The 15,967-nt window shown below is 39.0% G+C and overlaps 1 protein-coding gene across 4 annotated transcripts in view; it reads right to left on the bottom strand.

Annotated features, from left to right (window-relative positions):
- Positions 1-15,967, bottom strand: part of MDFIC (MyoD family inhibitor domain containing) — a 110,621-nt gene that overhangs the window by 75,092 nt on the left and 19,562 nt on the right. For all 4 annotated transcript variants that reach the window (XM_060107929.1, XM_060107931.1, XM_060107928.1 and 1 more), the window contains exon 3: positions 12,303-12,425. In XM_060107929.1, coding sequence (XP_059963912.1) covers positions 12,303-12,425 — 123 coding nt within the window. The remainder of the gene's footprint in view (positions 1-12,302; positions 12,426-15,967) is intronic.

Raw genomic sequence — 15,967 nt, 5'->3', positions numbered from 1 at the left:
CAAAAGGTACCGATTTTCATTTATTCAACAATTAACATGTACGTATTGGGAACAAACTCTCATGAATGGCCCTGGGCTAGACACTGTGAGGGATACAAAACTGAATGAGATGCCGATACTGCCTTTAAGGGGCCTTCAGCTCGTGACAGGGAAGAGGGCCATCCACACAGGCACTACAACTTTGAAATTAATGAGTCCTTTAGGAGAGATGAAGATAAATACTCTACAAGTCCAAATGAGGGAGAAATCACAGATGTCTGGCTGGAGATGTGGAAAGACAGGGAACACAAGTGAAGCTTGGGAGAAGGAAAATACTCTACAGGTAGAGGGAAGAGCAAGGAGCATATTTTAACTAAGGGAAAAGTTCATGAAAGGAAGTAGTGAAGGACAAAGTAAACTTTTATTCCCACAGTCATTCATCCAAAATAGCTTACTGAAAGTTTCTTGTGGTCCTAGAGTAATGTTAATTGCTAGGAGTGCAACGTAAAGCCAGCAGATATTAGACATGTAATAGCAAAAATCAATTACAAATTGTGACAAGGGCTAGGAAGGAAAAGGTGCTATGAGAAATAGGGAAATCCATTTTAGATTGAGAGGTCTGGGAAAGCCTCCCTTTGGAAGCGACAATTAAGCCTGGGGTGAGATCTGGAATGCAAAAGCCCAGAGACAGAAAGGGACTCAGGGCATCCGAGGGACTGAAAGGAAGCCAGTTATAGCTACAGAGGCAGAAAGAGGGGCAAGAGTAGCAGGAGAAGAAAGAATTTCAAGAAGGAAACGTCCTATCAAATTTTACAGAAAACATGAGGACTGAGAAGAGGCCACTGGACTGAGAAAAGTGATCTATAAGAGCCTATTTTAGTTGTATTTAACCCTTCCATAACATAGATCAAGAAAGGACAAGGTATCAGCTATACAGACCAGAACAGGCTCTGAATACCAGGAGCTGGTGTTTAAATAGAACATAACATGTCTCCGTGATGAAGGAATTAGAACATAATCTGAGCCCTTATTAAAAAATGTCATAAAATAAAAAGGCAAGAATGGACCACAAGTGGAAATCAACCAGAAACTGTACCTCTAGTACTAGCAGAGATGCCTTAATTGAGATTAGAGACCATGTATTTATACCAGAGCTGCTCCATCTGCTACACAACCTTTTTGGTCTATGATCCACAGCCCTTGGAATGTGAAGTGAGAAGACTGATGGTATGGTTGGCTACCTTAGTTTCAGTGTAAGCCTGGCAGATACAGCATAAGGTTGTAGAATTTAGGGGATAATGAAGGATCATTTGCAGGTCCCAGATGGCCATGAAAAAATGGTAGGTGAAGTGAAGTAGGAGATGTGATACTATGGGGGAAAAGAACATAGTTAGCAGATTAGGCATACTTATTATTAAGGTAAAGTGCAGGAAGAAATGAGAAAGTTAATTTCTGATTTCAAAATCTTAGAATACAGCAGATCTCATTGATAGCAAGGTCCAAGGTGTGTCCATATTTGTAAGGTGGCTAAAGTGAAATAGACATAAAGTCTTTAGAGTTAAAGGAGGCAAGAATTGATGTGATTTCAAAGAAATTAAAAGAAGCTCTATATCAGTCAAACACTGGGAAGCCTTGACTTAGAAGACACACAAGATACTAGTTAAGCATAAAAGTGATTATGCTAGAAGGTGGAGCCGACGGCATGAATAAAGAGTCACAGCTATGTTACACCCAACACCAGTTCACACAATGACTGACTATGGTTCTGCCATTGGATTTGCAATGTTAACAGGAAATTAATGTACTACCAACACCCCTTCACATCAACTTTCCAGGTACCAGATTGGCAACTAGGCTCAAATGTAAAGTAGAAATGATGAGAAGATTTTGTAGCCTGAAATTAATTGTTCACCCTGCCTTGAATTAGTCCAAACAGATTTGGACTTCATGGCAAAAGTATTATTCAACCCTCTATAAAAACAGACTCATATGTATATTTATATACACATTATATGTATAATATTTGAAATTGAATAAATTAAAAAGGAATCTTTTGTTTAAAAAATTAAAAGGCGGGGGCTTCCCTGGTGGCACAATGGTTGAGAGTCCGCCTGCCGATGCAGGGGACATGGCTTCGTGCCCCAGTCCGGGAAGATCCCACATGCCGCGGAGCGGCTGGGCCCGTGAGCCATGGCCGCTGAGCCTGCGCGTCCGGAGTCTGTGCTCCACAACGGGAGAGGCCACAACAGTGAGAGGCCCGTGTACCGCAAAAAAAAAAAAAATAAAAAAAAAAATAAAAGGCAAGTCATGCGTATCTAAATAAAAAATACCGAATGGCTTTTGCTGTTTCTTGCAAAAAAAGCCAGACCTAAAGTCTACCCTCTTAAATTGGCTAAAGTGAAAAATATTGAAGTCCTAAATATGTAAGAATATGGGTTTAATTTTACATTCCCAGTAGTAAATTTTCACATTCAGAGCTATTTGGTAAGACTTTAAAAAGTTTACTGGATATGGGAGAAGTGCAATGAGAAAAGCCTAACTCAGAGGACTAGTAAGACAATGTTAATTACACACGATCACACTATTCACTAGGTGTGTTGTGGTCACTGCTGCAACCTACGCTATCACTCACCTTCGTGATTATGACAGAACCTTAGTAATGTTGAAGGAATAGGGAGAAGATAACCTGCAAAGACAGGCCTCTACATAGAAGACAGGTGAATATCTTTTTCATAAAGACAAGTAATGTATTGGCAGCATCCAAAGATGAGACGTATGGTCTTATTATGATCACACCAGCATGAATCAATTATTTGTGACAATTCGAGATTGTGGGAATCTTAAATCTCCCAATCCAAGTTCTCAAGAACCATGGAAAATGTATTTAATTAAATATAATATGCCAAAGCAGAACAAATTTCTCCACCCACTCTCTTCTCTGGTTCGCTTAATGCAATTTCACCCTCTAAGCCAGCATCTGAGGGTTTTAAAAGGGATTTCCCTGACTTTTGTGTCTCTTGCTACAGAACCCAGGGACTTGGGAAGAATCCAGCTTCCGGTGGAGAACCATGGAGCTCGGATTTACCACCAAGTCCTGAAGGACTCCTTGAAAGAAGCATGGGACAAGTCACAGTGTTGACTCCCAGCTGTGCTAAGCTGAAGGGCAATGGAACTCCTGAAAGGTGTGGAGAGGGAATTCCACCAATGCTCCTCAATCCGAGGCAGCCCCTCACTCTCAGTACTGAGCCTAGGTAAAGCTGGAAGCAGATCTCACCCTTTCTGTGGCCGGATAAGAGCTGGGAGCCACTATCTCCCTTTGAGAGCTTGCCGCATGGCAGCTGTTTCACGAAGCTATCGTCACAAGTCACTCATGCTTGTGACTAACAACGTAGCAACTGATTTGACAAGCCCAGAAAAACTCCTTCATTCTTGAATTTCAGGAACATACTTAAAAAATTATAAAATGTGTACAAGGCATACCTTTTTTGCTTACCAGAACTAAATCCCTGCTCTCTCAAGGCTCCAGCCAGGCCCAGCTTCATAGGCATGTGACCCGTACCAAGAGCACTTGAGCCCCAAGCTTAAAAGGACCAGTGCACTTGGTTTAATGCTCTGCTCGTGTCACAGTGAAATTCATAAGTTTTCAACAAGGGGTCCTGCATTCTCATCTTACACTGCTCTCCACGTCCAAAATGATATAGCTGGTCCTGTCTTCTGCAGAACCTGAAGGAAACAGAATCTCCTGGCTTACCTGTGACCTGAGCATTTCCTACAGGTAACTGGGCTCTAATGCAGCTTTGGGAAGCTAGGCCCTCACCCTGATCATTTTTTTGCTATATGGGAGAATTTTCTTTTTCAAATATTATTGCTTTTAATACAATAAAATAATTCACCTCATGGGGGGAAAAACTACAATGCAGAAGATAGCATACAGAATATTAAATGGAAGTCTTCTTCACCAGTATGTCCTCACTCAATTTCACATTACTCCCTAGAGTTAACTATTGTGAGGAGACATCTTCCATTAAGAAAAAAATAAATACACACACACATATAATTTGATATGCACACACTGATTAATATTAATCTTTTTTTAAGTCCCAATTTTGTATGTCTACTGGACTAGGTGGAAAAGATCCTTTAGAATCTTCCAGTAAAGAAAACCAGCAGCTTCAAACCATGTGTATTATTCTTTGCTCATTTCAGGGTCCTCAGCTTAGAGAATATCAAACTACTATCTCTCTGATCTACAACAGGTGACTGACCTTAACACAAAGCAGCAAAGACCCAGAGAAAAGTTCTCAAGAACCATGGACACTGGCTGCCTTCTTCTTAGCCACTAAGGTTTGGTGAGGAATTCAAGAGATTGAGATGCAAGAAAAACATAGATAAAGCCCCAGCTTTGCCATGTTGCTTGGAGGGAAATGTGCATTTCTGTTTCCCCACCTGCCAAATATGGCAATTTTTATGAAGTTTCCAAAACCTCTTCCCAATCGAGTACTCTGGGTTTAGGAGAAGCTATTTCCACCGCCCATCCTCAGGGCCACACTTTGGTCCTTGTCCTCACCTGAGATTGTTCCACCTCAGAAGTCTTAAATTCCTATTTCCCATTCTCATAATCCATCTTCTCTTTCCACTTATCCCATTCACTTACTGCATCTATACCTCTTTTGTTTAGTTTCTTAAAAAAAAAAAAATCACAGAAATCTTTAGGGATTCATTAGTATCACTGGTTTTTCTTTCTTATCAGTAAGATCCTTCCTGTCTTTACTTCTTTCCCTACCCATCTGCCATTCACAGCCCATCACTTCAAGCCCTAGTTGGACAATGTCCTTAACTCCTTTGCCCCACTGTCCTTTCATCACAACTATCATTTGTCCAAACTAAAAACCTTGGCCTCCTTCCCAGCGCCTGCCATTTCCTTTCCCCAGAGGTCTTACTGATTGATTGTACCCTATAAAAAGCTGAATCCATCTACTTCTTGCAGACCCACCTGCCACTACCCCAGTCCAAGCCACCTTTTTTTCTCAGTTGGATTAACACAACAGGCTCAGTTGATCTCCTAATGCCTTCAGTCCTTCCCATTCTTATTTATTTTCTAACTATTGCAAAAGCAATCATCCTAAAATATAGCCAAACTAAAATATAAATTTAAGTCACTTCTCCCTTCAATACCTTCCATCTTCCCTCAACCCTTGTTAACAGATTCTTTCCCTCCATCTTTCCACCCCTCATCTCACATTTTACATCCCAGCTTACACAAAACTTCTCCAACTCTCCTCAAGCTGGCCACATTCTCTCTTGCCTCTAGACCTGTGGGTGTACTGTTCTTTGGGCCTGGAACACTCTGGCTCCACTCCCTCCCCTGCTCTGCTTGAGTTGGCCAACTCCTTCAGGTGTCAAAACAGACACCACTTCCTCTGGAAAGCCCTCTTGGACTCTCCCCTATCTGAGTATTTGTGTTTCTCAAATGTGAACACACAGCCGCCTGCACTTCCCCATCACAGCATTCAAAACACACACTATCATTTCAAGATGAACTGTATGTCTCTTCCACCAGACTGTAAATTCTGAATGTGGAGACCGCACCTGTATTATTCATCACTGTATCCAACACAACACAATGTCGGCACACTATTAGCACTCCATTGTAATGTAACTCATTTTTTATTCAGTTTTCAAAGTTATATTTTGATTCTTAATCCTGAAAGTTCATTATAGTAACATGTTCTACAAATAATAATCTATGAGTAAATTCACAGTGTTCAGATCCAGGAAGTTTGAGGTTTGAGAACTAAAATTATCTAGACCGCAGTATTTATGGTCCTGATCATTAAAGGTTGTTTATTTCTTCAGTGGTTAGCATTTTCAGGGTGGTCACTAAGCTAGTTCCCAGGCCTCAGCTCCTCCCTGAGGCTCAAAGAACTCCCAAATGGGAAAGGAATAAATCTGGCTCCCTCACTGAGCCCTCATCCACCACTTGTACTTCAATACCATCTCATCTCCCCCAGTAAAGAGCAAAAGATGTTAGGAATGTCTGAAAATCTTTAACGAAAGTGTAGTAGGATATAGATTGGAAATTGAATGAGTCATGGTATTTGATAAAGATGAAAGGTAAAGTAATAGATTAAATGATACTATTAATAGGAATCATAAGAACAATAATAAAAATACTGTATTTTATAGAATACAAAACATAAAAACTAACTTAGAAAGGCAGCAAAAGATATAAGAAGAAAGGAGGGAGAGAAGGGAGGAGAGTGGGGAGGTAGGGAGAAAGCAAGGGAAGGAAGGAAGGGAACTAAGTAGTCTCAAACTTTTTTCTTGCAGGTAGGCAAGAGAAATAAGGAATAGGGGACCAAAAAAGGCCCTACATAAAGCGTCATCCCTACCCACCTAGGCAGACAATAAACGTTATCCAGAGCACTGCCATAGTTCACTGAAAATGCTTCAGAAGAGCCTTATCAGTGAACAGCAGTCAAACTTAGGACTTGATAGCTTTACATCATTAGAGTATCTATGGAACTTGGAAGTTCCATATGGAACTTGACATGAATGAACCAGGAATCTCTGCCCTCCTCTCATTAATTCAATACACTTAAGTAATCAAGCATTTATTAACCATAAACCATGTAGCAGCCACTATGCTGGCTACTGTCATGGATGTAAATATCAATGGTCTCAGAAAGACCAGGCCTCTGTACCCAGGATGTCTGGACATGTAACCCACTGGAACCAAAGAAAGAGAGAGAGAGAGAAAAAAAGCCTTATAACTGATACTTGGGCCCAAGAATAATCATAATAAAAAGTGATAAATTCACTTGAGTGTTTACCCACTTAGCTCTGTGCTAATTAAGCATACAATGCGTTTTCCTGTATAACCTTTAAAATAACACAATGAGGTATACAGAATTAGTACCTCCATTCTAAAAATGAGAAATTTGATCTCATAGAGTTTAGGGAACTTGCTCAACACCAGTACTAATGATGCATCCAAGGTCTGAACCCTGGCAGTCAGCTTTCATTGGTCTCCAGGTCCCTGAATCTAAGATGCTGAAAACAAAACATGGTTCTCCCTAGCTTTTTGGGCAGAACCCAGGTGAGCGTGGGGTAACGCACGCACCACGAGGAAAAAGTGTGTCAGGGAACTTGAGCTCCATTCTAGAACACAGCCTAATGGCTATCATTGACCAATGTGTTCAATATGGGTAGCCATCAAAAATGGCTATTGATTATCCTCCCAACCCTAAAATCAAACCATGAGTTGGGTTTTGGATTGATTGATGGTTAAAGATTCCTCTCTATAGCAACAAGTAAAGCATCTGAACTGTAGCTACATCACCATTTGGTCAGCATATTAAAAAAGAGAATTTTTCTGAGAGACAAATAGAGGACTAGACCCTAAGCAAGATGGAAGTCACCATGACTTGCTCCCAAATGAATGAGCATGAAGTATTGATATTAGGGAAAGACTACCAGATTACCTAAGAAACATGGCAGGAAAGCCACATCTCCCAGTCCTACTGGGTGGTACTTACCTGGGGGGAAAGGGGGTGGGATGCTTGTTTATGGCCTCTTTTATATAAAGTGAATTCTAAAGAAAACCAAATAATACTTACTGAGATGAGCATTAAAACTTGAGAGATGCTGAAAACATTTAAATCCCGACCTCTCAGTGTTCTTTCCCTATAGTCAAAGTGAGAAGTGCTCTAAGTATATAAATAGTACACCTGAGTAGTCTCTGCCTTTCTTTCAGTATTTTAGATAGAGGAAGCATTCCCTAATGTGATGAAATGGTATTCATTAAGGGGTGATCAGCAATAAGTTGGCAAAGGCTAGTAAAAGAAATGATAGGGTTCCTAACAACAGAGCCTGTTGAGAGGAAACTCAGAGGACGCCAAGAGGAGGGTTTCAAGTAGAAGCATGAGTGAAAAAGCGTGATGCACCAACTCCATAAAGAAGAGGCGAGTGTGAATTAGAGAACGAGGGCTTGCGTTTTACTACCAATTAAGTGCTTACTACTATGAGAGCTAAAACCTCTTCAAAATGAATAAATGGGTTAAATAGAATGGGGATTACCATTTAAGTAGAGCATTCTAACTTTGCTTCAGATCATGGGAATTCTACAAAATCACAAAGGAGAGAACTGGCTGAGCAAAATAGTTTCATTTAATGGGAAATTTATTTCAGAAGAGAAGCTAAGGAAATTTTCTAGCGTGAAGTAATGGCATTTAGAATTAGGAGGCGTTTATGTAAAAGGCAATGTCCGAGGATAAAGTTAAGTAGTAAGAATTTTCAGAAAGACCTAGAAAAAACTGAGAGAGAGACCCGAGGCATTTTAGAAAGAAGAACAAAGAAAAATGTAAGCTCTCTCTCCATAGGAAATAATTAGAATAGTAGAATTTGACCTAAATTAAAGGAAAATTTACTCATGCCTATGAGTATAAGCACAGTAACACACACACACAGACACACACACACACACACACACAGAGACTCACTCCTTCCTACCTTAGAAATCCCCCCAAAGACTGAGATGAAATGTTACTTCTGTTCCTTTTCTAGCCTAATTAAAACATGAAATGTTGGCTATTGCCTGTTATCAGTTTATGCATATTATGGGTTAAATAGAAAAATTAATATTAATTGAGGACGTCACTTCACTGTAACATTTATTCCACTAAGTCAGAGGACTAGTGATTAGTAAAACAAGGCATAGCTCCAAATTCTATACTGTCCCATATATGCTAATCAGAGGGGAAAAGCCAGTCTTAACCATAGAAAGATACTCTTACAAACTCTAAAATGTAAGCCCCATTCCAGAAATTAAATTATACACCAAAATATTTTCTCCAAATACGAATGACTTTTAAACTGTATAAAGGATAAAAATTTATACAATAAAAAAAACCTTTCCAATTATAAAATTTCCTCACAAAACCTCCTTATGTTTTTAATTCTTTACTGATTTGATTTAGATTTTTTTTAAACAAATTTAAGTGGTTAGAATCATCTTTTTCATTATTTCATAAGAAAGAGAATCACAATGCACATTCCCTGACCAGACTGTGTATGGCCTATTTATTTGAAATGTTTGATTCCATATGGATTTCTTCTGCTTTATTTATAACTTCCAGAAAGGATTCTAATAAGTCAGCAACTCAAGGGCAACCAATTTGAAATCTAGGCCCTGAGAGCATAATACCTCAGGTCTGCCACCTGTGATGTTTTCTAGAAGGACCAGAGAAGGCACACCAAGTTGGAAGGGCTGTGCAGAGCCTGCACCAATTTTGAGCCACAAGTGGGTGGTCCACTGAGGTCAGGGTTAAAGTTCACAGAATAATTTGGAAATTATTCTCAGCTTGGATCTCGTTTATGAGGCCTGAGAATACACCCTTTAATTAGAATACAATTTCCAAAGCAGCCACTCCCTTGACTTTCCAGAGCCCGGTTATTCTCAGAAAAGTAAAAACAGCCTCATCACACTGACAGCTAACGGTCCCCTATAAATTATGCCTTAAACATCCAACAAAGAAGGCAGCAGGCATCTGGGACAACAGAGACATTAGCGGCCAGCCCTCACTCACCACTCTCAAGAATAGATAAGAAAAAGAAGTCTCATTAAACAGTCACTCCCCTTCACTGCTTGCTTATGCAGCTGAACTGTCCCATGGAAGCTTGGAAAAAGAGTGGGTTGCACATTTGAAAATGTTCCCACACCCTAGCCGGCCTCATTTTTCTGATGATGCCTCCATCCAGCCAACCTCGCACTACAGTGGGAAACTAAAATCAATTCCATGAGAGCAAGCTGTCCGCCTCTTCCACGGTGCTCAGGGAGCCACACAGGACTCTGGCACAGGAGCCAGCCCAGTCCTGACTCACCACAGATGTTCCCCTCCTCCCCCATGCAGCTCTGAGCCACCGCCTTCTTTCCAGGGCCTATTGTTATTACAAAAGACTCACTGGGCCCCCAAACATGGGCTAGATGCTGAAGCATCTCCCTAACTGCAGGGTTAAGAGAGACAGATGTTAAATGACACAGAGATGGCCAACGACTCAATGGGTAAAGCCAAAGATGGAAAGTCAGGCTAGGTTTGTAGAGTTTAGCATCTGGGAGTTGGAAGAGCAGAAGCTATCAGATTATCAAACTTGCAAACGCTATCCAGACTTAAGTCGGTTTTAAAGATGACATAAAATGCTCCAGCCCAGCAAATCGAGATATCAAATTTTTCTGTAGACCCAACAGAGTAGCCTTTGTCTAGAAAAGTATGACCAGGAAAATAACAAAAATGTAGTTTTTGAACTCTGTCATCAGAATTCACAGTCCAAAGTCACCCACAAATATCTGGAAATTCTTGGCAACATGTTTTGGGCCAGAGAACAATACTGTCTTTGGCCATTATCTTTCAATATCCGTTCATCTGTCAGTTTTCCCAGCAGCCCTCTCAGAGGGGGCCATAAATCTCTCTCTCTGCATTCCTTCAGTGCATGTTAGTAGGCAACTAGACAGTTGTTCCCAAATACTCCAGTGCCCCATGGTACAGGCTGCATCATCATCTCAATAAAGAATCGATTTCATGCACTTTACAATATTTTCTTTTTATCACTGTCCATGTAACCAGTATAGACAATAGAGAGAGGAGTTCATTTTAAATCCATTCCCTTTAATGGTATGAATTCTGCAACTAAAATGAGCTTCATCAAATAGCATAAAAAAATTTTAACATGTTAATATGACTCACCACATCCTTACACAACAGTACTTATATTTTGGGTTTTGTCCTAAGAGTTCTTACTCACGTTTTCCTAGTGTGGGCCCTGGGAAGGGGGATTAGGGAAATAAATCAATTAAATGAAACACACACACTTAAAATTCTGTGACTATGGGAAAAAAAATGAGCAAACAATTATGCCTCCCAAAAGGTGAAGTTAAAATTGTCTGTAAGACCCCTTCTCGCTCTAACTCTCTGGTTGTTTGGGAAATCACAGATAAAATATGCCAGTATCTCACAAAACCTTAAGTTTCACAATAGTAGAGTCAATATTTAGATAGAAGACAACCAATATATGTTTTGGTGATAAATGTTTACTTGAAATAATGTTTATTTGATTCTTTGGAGAAAGCTATATAAATCTCGCTCCTCACAAATTTCTGAGTTTCATTTCCTTTCTATTCCCTTCCCAAATAGAAAAGTGTAAAACACCAGAATGGTTCTAAAATTAAACTAAAACACACTCCCTTTTAGAACTTTTGTTTGAAAACTTGAAGTCTCCTTCAGTACTGTTTCTATTGTTATTTTTTGTTTTCTACAAAGTTGGCTTTTTCCTTCTATCTGCTTTTTTTCTGTTTGGTTTCAGTTAGGGACAGACACTGGGCATTCTAGAGAGGAAAGGCAATATTCCAAGATTCAAAGTAAATGTAATATGTAACACAAAAAAAGGGTCTGTATTATGAAGTTGTCTGAACTGAAGAATTAAATTTAAAAAAATAAAGAAAAACAACACTTGATTCCCAGAATAAAACTTCTCCTCTGTCTACTCTGGAAAACTGAGAAGTGACATGATAATTCTGTTACCATGAATGAGAATTTCAAAAGATGTAGTACTCCTATGCCCTTCCAGGTGTGGCATAGTAGTGTTCTTTCTACTAACACATTCACTACAGAAAATTGTTCATTATATGGCAAATTCATCTTGAATCCACCTGGGGGAATTTAGCGACCAGAACAAGTAAAACCTGACATTGACAGGCATTCTGAATAGCACTCAAAAGCTACTGACATTTCAGTGTATTCCCAGAGTAAAACAAAACTAAACCAAAGCTTCTTATATATTCTACAGAGCAATTTTAAGAAGAGAAAGAGAATAAAAAGAAGCCAAGTAGTGATAAAAGTGTTAACTGTAAAACACAGTTTGGAATCATTTGGCCAGAAGAACAAGGACCACACGGCATTACCAAAGTACTACTCATTGCCCTTTACCTCCGTCTTTATCTTTTTAGTTTCACAGTCTGTTTATACTTAGAACTGTCTGACTTCTACTTAGTCACTGCTCAAGAAGATATTAAGCTTTGTTTAAATCTCTCTGAGGATGGAGTCCAAAAGGTATAGGTCAATTCTTCCTTTTTAAAGATGGGATGAAAGCTGACAGTATTATTTATACCCTACTTTTAGCTCTGCATGTTAAAAGACTCATGAAAAACACTTTCAAATGAACTCTGTTGATTTACAGATTTCCAGCAGAATTATATCAGACGATTAACTGAGAGCATATTATCATAGTCATGTCCCCAAAGCACTCCAGTTTTCTCCAAAAATACTTACTTCTGATGAGTTTGTCATCCGAACAATTTCCCCAAATGGACTGGTCTTGCATCTCTCCGTGTGTGAAGCAGCTATCAGTGGCTTGAGTTATATCTCTCTCAGTATTTTCTTTATCACATTTTTCTAAATAAAAAAATATTTATATATTTATTATCATTAAATGTTACATATTTTTCTCTATTTTTTCATTTTATAGATTTTTTTCTAAATGCTTCTAAATCTGCCATAATTTAAAGAAATGGGAGCAGTATCTCTAGTAACTGTTGCATATGTTATTGACTCAATAGCAGAGCTTTACTGAGCACCTACTATATGACTAGCAGTGAAGATTTTACTGTAAAAATTATGTTAAGATTATTGTAAAGAAGTCGCTGAAACAGCAAATGATCTGCCATAATAAAAAAATGTGGAACGGTTACATCAAGGATGGAAGTGAGTCCATACATGCAGAGGGCAGGGGTGGCAGGGAAAGCATCAAAGAAGATGAGAGATTTATATGTGGGTTTATGGGTTCTCAAGGGGGAAGCCAAGAAGTAAGGAAAAGTAATGTCTTATTAGGAACATAACTCAGGCAAAAAGCAGGCTATAACATAAGGTAAAATTAACATTATAAGAGGTCTAGAGCACTAAAAAAAAAGTTCAAAGGAAGAAAAAGAAACTCATCAGTATTGAGAGTTCAATAAAGGTGTTACAGAAAATGGTGCATGTTGGATGGTCTTTAAGATCAGCAGGAATTCTCGAAGTAGAGATGGGAGAAAGGCCATTCCAGGTGGAAAAACAGCAATGGGTGAACTCAAAAAGCAGACACCTGGGCAAAAGTTCCAACTTTCTGCACTGTGAAGTACTTAAAGAGGCATATTAGAAAATAAGATGGTAAAAGTCTGAATAGGGACATGCTATGGATATTTGAATACCAAGGTGAAAAATCTGGACCTTATTTCAAAGTGAGATAAATAAGTGACAGTAGCCACTGAATCTTTATGAATTGCCTAATCAAAGCCACACATAAGAAAGATTAATGAACTTGTACACACCAGTGGTTCTCTATCCAGACTGTACTTTAACTCACTCAGGGAACTTTTTAAAAAAGATTCCTGGGCCCCATGACCTAAAATTCTAATTTAATTTTGGGGAAGGGGGCCTAGGTGATTACACTATACTTACATCCTTGAGAATCACTGGAGTATGGATGCATCTAAGAGGGAGAGCAGAGTAAGGGAAACTAAAAGGGAAACTTAGCACAGTCCAGGTAGAAGTTGATGAGAATTTCAACAACTGGATAAAAAATGGGAAAGGAGGTAATTGTGAGAAAATAACTAGAGGATTCACAGATTATCAGAGAAGATGGGATTGGAGCTGACTGAGTTCTCTTAGTCTGGAGTTGACTGGAAAAACCTAGAGACCAGGAGAATAATTTTTAAAATATATATTTGTACATGGTAGATGTCTGGGCATCGTATTATGCAGTGGGGATACAATCAGTTACAAGACACAGCCCAAGCCTTCATGGAGTTTACAGTCTAGTGGATGAGTTTAGTGTTGAACATTTGAATCTGCAAGTCACAAATACCATATAGCGAGAAACAGTCATCTTCCTAAACCTGATTGCTGAAGACATTCAAATGAATACACTCACCAAAAGAGTGAGTATATTAAAAGAAGACTATCAAGGGGGGTCTGTACAATTAGAAAGGAGTCAGAGAAGGAAGAAAAACTAGATAATGTCAAGCCATGGAAGCAAGGAAAGGAAAGAGATTCAATCAGAAGTTGTTAGTCAACTGTATTAACATTTCCAGTGGAAGGAAAAAATTTCTGCATATGCAGAAATTTCTCATGTACCATGGGGATTTCACAATTGAAAAGTTCTGCCACAAAACACATTTCAACACATGAAAATACACGAACACTCAGGAATAAGTCCAGAGGCTAAGATTTCTGAAAAAAATAGGGTCTTCAATGCTAAGTATTTTTAGAAAGCAAAACCATATTCAGATAGCAGTAAAATATAAATTAGAAGCATGCTAAACCAATATGTTCTAGATTTATGTAACATTTACTCAGCATTATCCTAGAGAAAATGTAATCTTCCTGAGATGTGTTACTTTCAATTAAAATCTTGACTTTTTTAAACAACTCCAGAAATTTTTCCACTGCTACAGTCAACCCAAGGCCTTTCTGAAATGATCAACAGAAAAGATTTTTCTACCAACTCACTAGTACACAGGAACTCTCTCACCGCAGAGTCCTACATACTTACTGATACTGTCATGTAGCTGACTGCCGCCAGGTGTCATGCTAGTAGGCTTGATTCAATTAGTAACTCTAATTGTAGCTGAATGAAATTAATTATATAATTTTGAGCTGTTCAAGTTTAATTCCACTAAAATTAATTCATGAAACCAGGGCATTACGAAGCATTGCTGACTAAAAGAAAATAGGTACAAATAAAGCCTCTAGACACACTTGACTCACATTTGAATCATGTCCAATATGCAAGTGCTAAAACACAGACCCTCTCAACTCTCCATTGACTAAATGAAAATGCCATGTGATCCGTACACACATAACTTAGTAGTGACCCACTACTAAGAGGAAAATAAAGTTCTTCCTGCTCTGAATACTTATTAAGAGACAGTTATCACATTTTTTTGAAGTTTCCTTATCTGTGAAATTATAGAATTAGATGATCCCAGGAGTCCTCAAGTTGAAAAGAAAAGAAAAATTATCATCCCCTGTCTCATTATATTCAAGAAATTATATATATGTAACTACTATTAAATCACAATCATCAGTCTATCCAACTGTGCCTCCTTTGAAAACTAAATGTCTTGGATCAAAAGTTAGTCTCGGGCTTCCCTGGTGGTGCAGTGGTTGAGAATCTGCCTGCTAATACAGGGGACACGGGTTCGAGCCCTGGTCTGGGAAGATCCCACATGCCGCGGAGCAACTAGGCCTGCGAGCCACAACTACTGAGCCTGCGCATCTGGAGCCTGTGCTCTGCAACAAGATAGGCTGCGATAGTGAGAGGCCCACGCACCACGATGAAGAGTGGCCCCCGCTTGCCACAACTAGGGAAAGCCCTCGCACAGAAACGAAGACCCAACACAGCCAAAAATAAATAAATAAATTTAAAAAAAAAAAGTTAGTCTCAGCAATCACAAGAAATTGAAACTGTGATTAAAAATCTTCCAACAAACAAAAGCCCAGGACCAGATGGCTTCACAGGTGAATTCTATCAAACATTTAGAGAAGAGCTAACACCCATCCTTCTCAACCTCTTCCAAAAAATTGCAGAGGAGGGAACACTTCCAAACTCATTCTATGAGGCCACCATCACCCTGATACCAAAACCAGACAAAGATACTACAAAAAAGAAAAGTACAGACCAATATCACTGAAGAATATAGATGCAAAAATCCTCAACAAAATACTAGCAAACAGAATCCAACAACACATTAAAAGGATCATATACCATGATCAAGTGGGATTTATCCGAGGGATGCAAGGATTCTTCAATGTATGCAAATCAATCAATGTGATACACCATATTAACAAATTGAAGAAGAAAAACCATATGACCATCTCAATAGATGCAGAAAAAGCTTCTGACAATATTCAACACCCATTTATGATAACAACTCTCCAGAAAGTGGGCATAGAGGGAA

The sequence above is a fragment of the Mesoplodon densirostris genome, chromosome 9 (assembly GCF_025265405.1).
Source record: "Mesoplodon densirostris isolate mMesDen1 chromosome 9, mMesDen1 primary haplotype, whole genome shotgun sequence".
NCBI classification, from domain to species: domain Eukaryota; kingdom Metazoa; phylum Chordata; class Mammalia; order Artiodactyla; family Ziphiidae; genus Mesoplodon; species Mesoplodon densirostris.
This window is presented reverse-complemented; position numbering and strand designations above follow the sequence as displayed.